Consider the following 702-nt stretch of genomic DNA (forward strand, 5'->3'; position numbering starts at 1 on the left):
GCTCAGAAAGTGGATTTATATGGGGCTTCCTTGGACCAGTCTGTGCCATCTTCTCTGTGAGTGATGACTTCAGAGCATCCTTCATGCTCACCTGAGGGTCATTACAAGGGCAGAATTATAAGGGGGTGGGTGAGCCGGAATGTCCTTGGGTTGTCATGGTTTGGTTTGGTTTTCTAAGACTGCCCCCAAAACTACAAACTCTAACACTGTTAGGAAATATGAAAACTATGTGGAATTGATGTTGGACGGGCTAGGATACAGAAAATGATTGAAATTTAATCAATAATCCTTCTGTGGTTTCCTGAAGGTCAACTTAGCTTTCTTTCTGATGACCCTCTGGATTTTGAAAAGCAGGCTCTCTCTCCTTAACAGTGATGTGTCCACCCTCCAGAACACAAGGTAAGCCGGAGGAGCAGGTGACAGCCCACAGCCACGTATGGTACCAAGAGTGAAGCCATGTGCCTCAGCAGCCCCTGCTGCCCCTTCTCAGGGTCTTCTGAGAACCCAGAGTAATCAGACCCAGCTATGCTTCTGTGGCAGCCAGCTCAGATTCAGGGGTGTGTGGCTGACACTCTAGCCAAAACGTTCCATCCATCTCTAATCCCAGATTGTTCCTCCCTCAGCAGCAGGAAGAATTGACATTGGTTGATAAACATTCTTTGGACTTTTATCAGCAGTCCCATGACAAAAGTGCAAAGAAGA

General features: G+C 47.0%; 1 protein-coding gene across 1 annotated transcript in view; it reads left to right on the forward strand.

Annotated features, from left to right (window-relative positions):
• The first annotated feature begins 6 nt into the window (after positions 1-6).
• LOC124232053 (adhesion G protein-coupled receptor E2-like) overlaps positions 7-702 on the forward strand; it is a 9,485-nt gene continuing 8,789 nt past the window's right edge. The window contains exons 1-2 of the mRNA XM_046649033.1: positions 7-56; positions 308-399. Coding sequence (XP_046504989.1) covers positions 329-399 — 71 coding nt within the window. The 5' untranslated portion in view covers positions 7-56; positions 308-328. The remainder of the gene's footprint in view (positions 57-307; positions 400-702) is intronic.

This window comes from Equus quagga, unplaced genomic scaffold (assembly GCF_021613505.1).
Source record: "Equus quagga isolate Etosha38 unplaced genomic scaffold, UCLA_HA_Equagga_1.0 HiC_scaffold_1911_RagTag, whole genome shotgun sequence".
Lineage (NCBI taxonomy): Eukaryota > Metazoa > Chordata > Mammalia > Perissodactyla > Equidae > Equus > Equus quagga.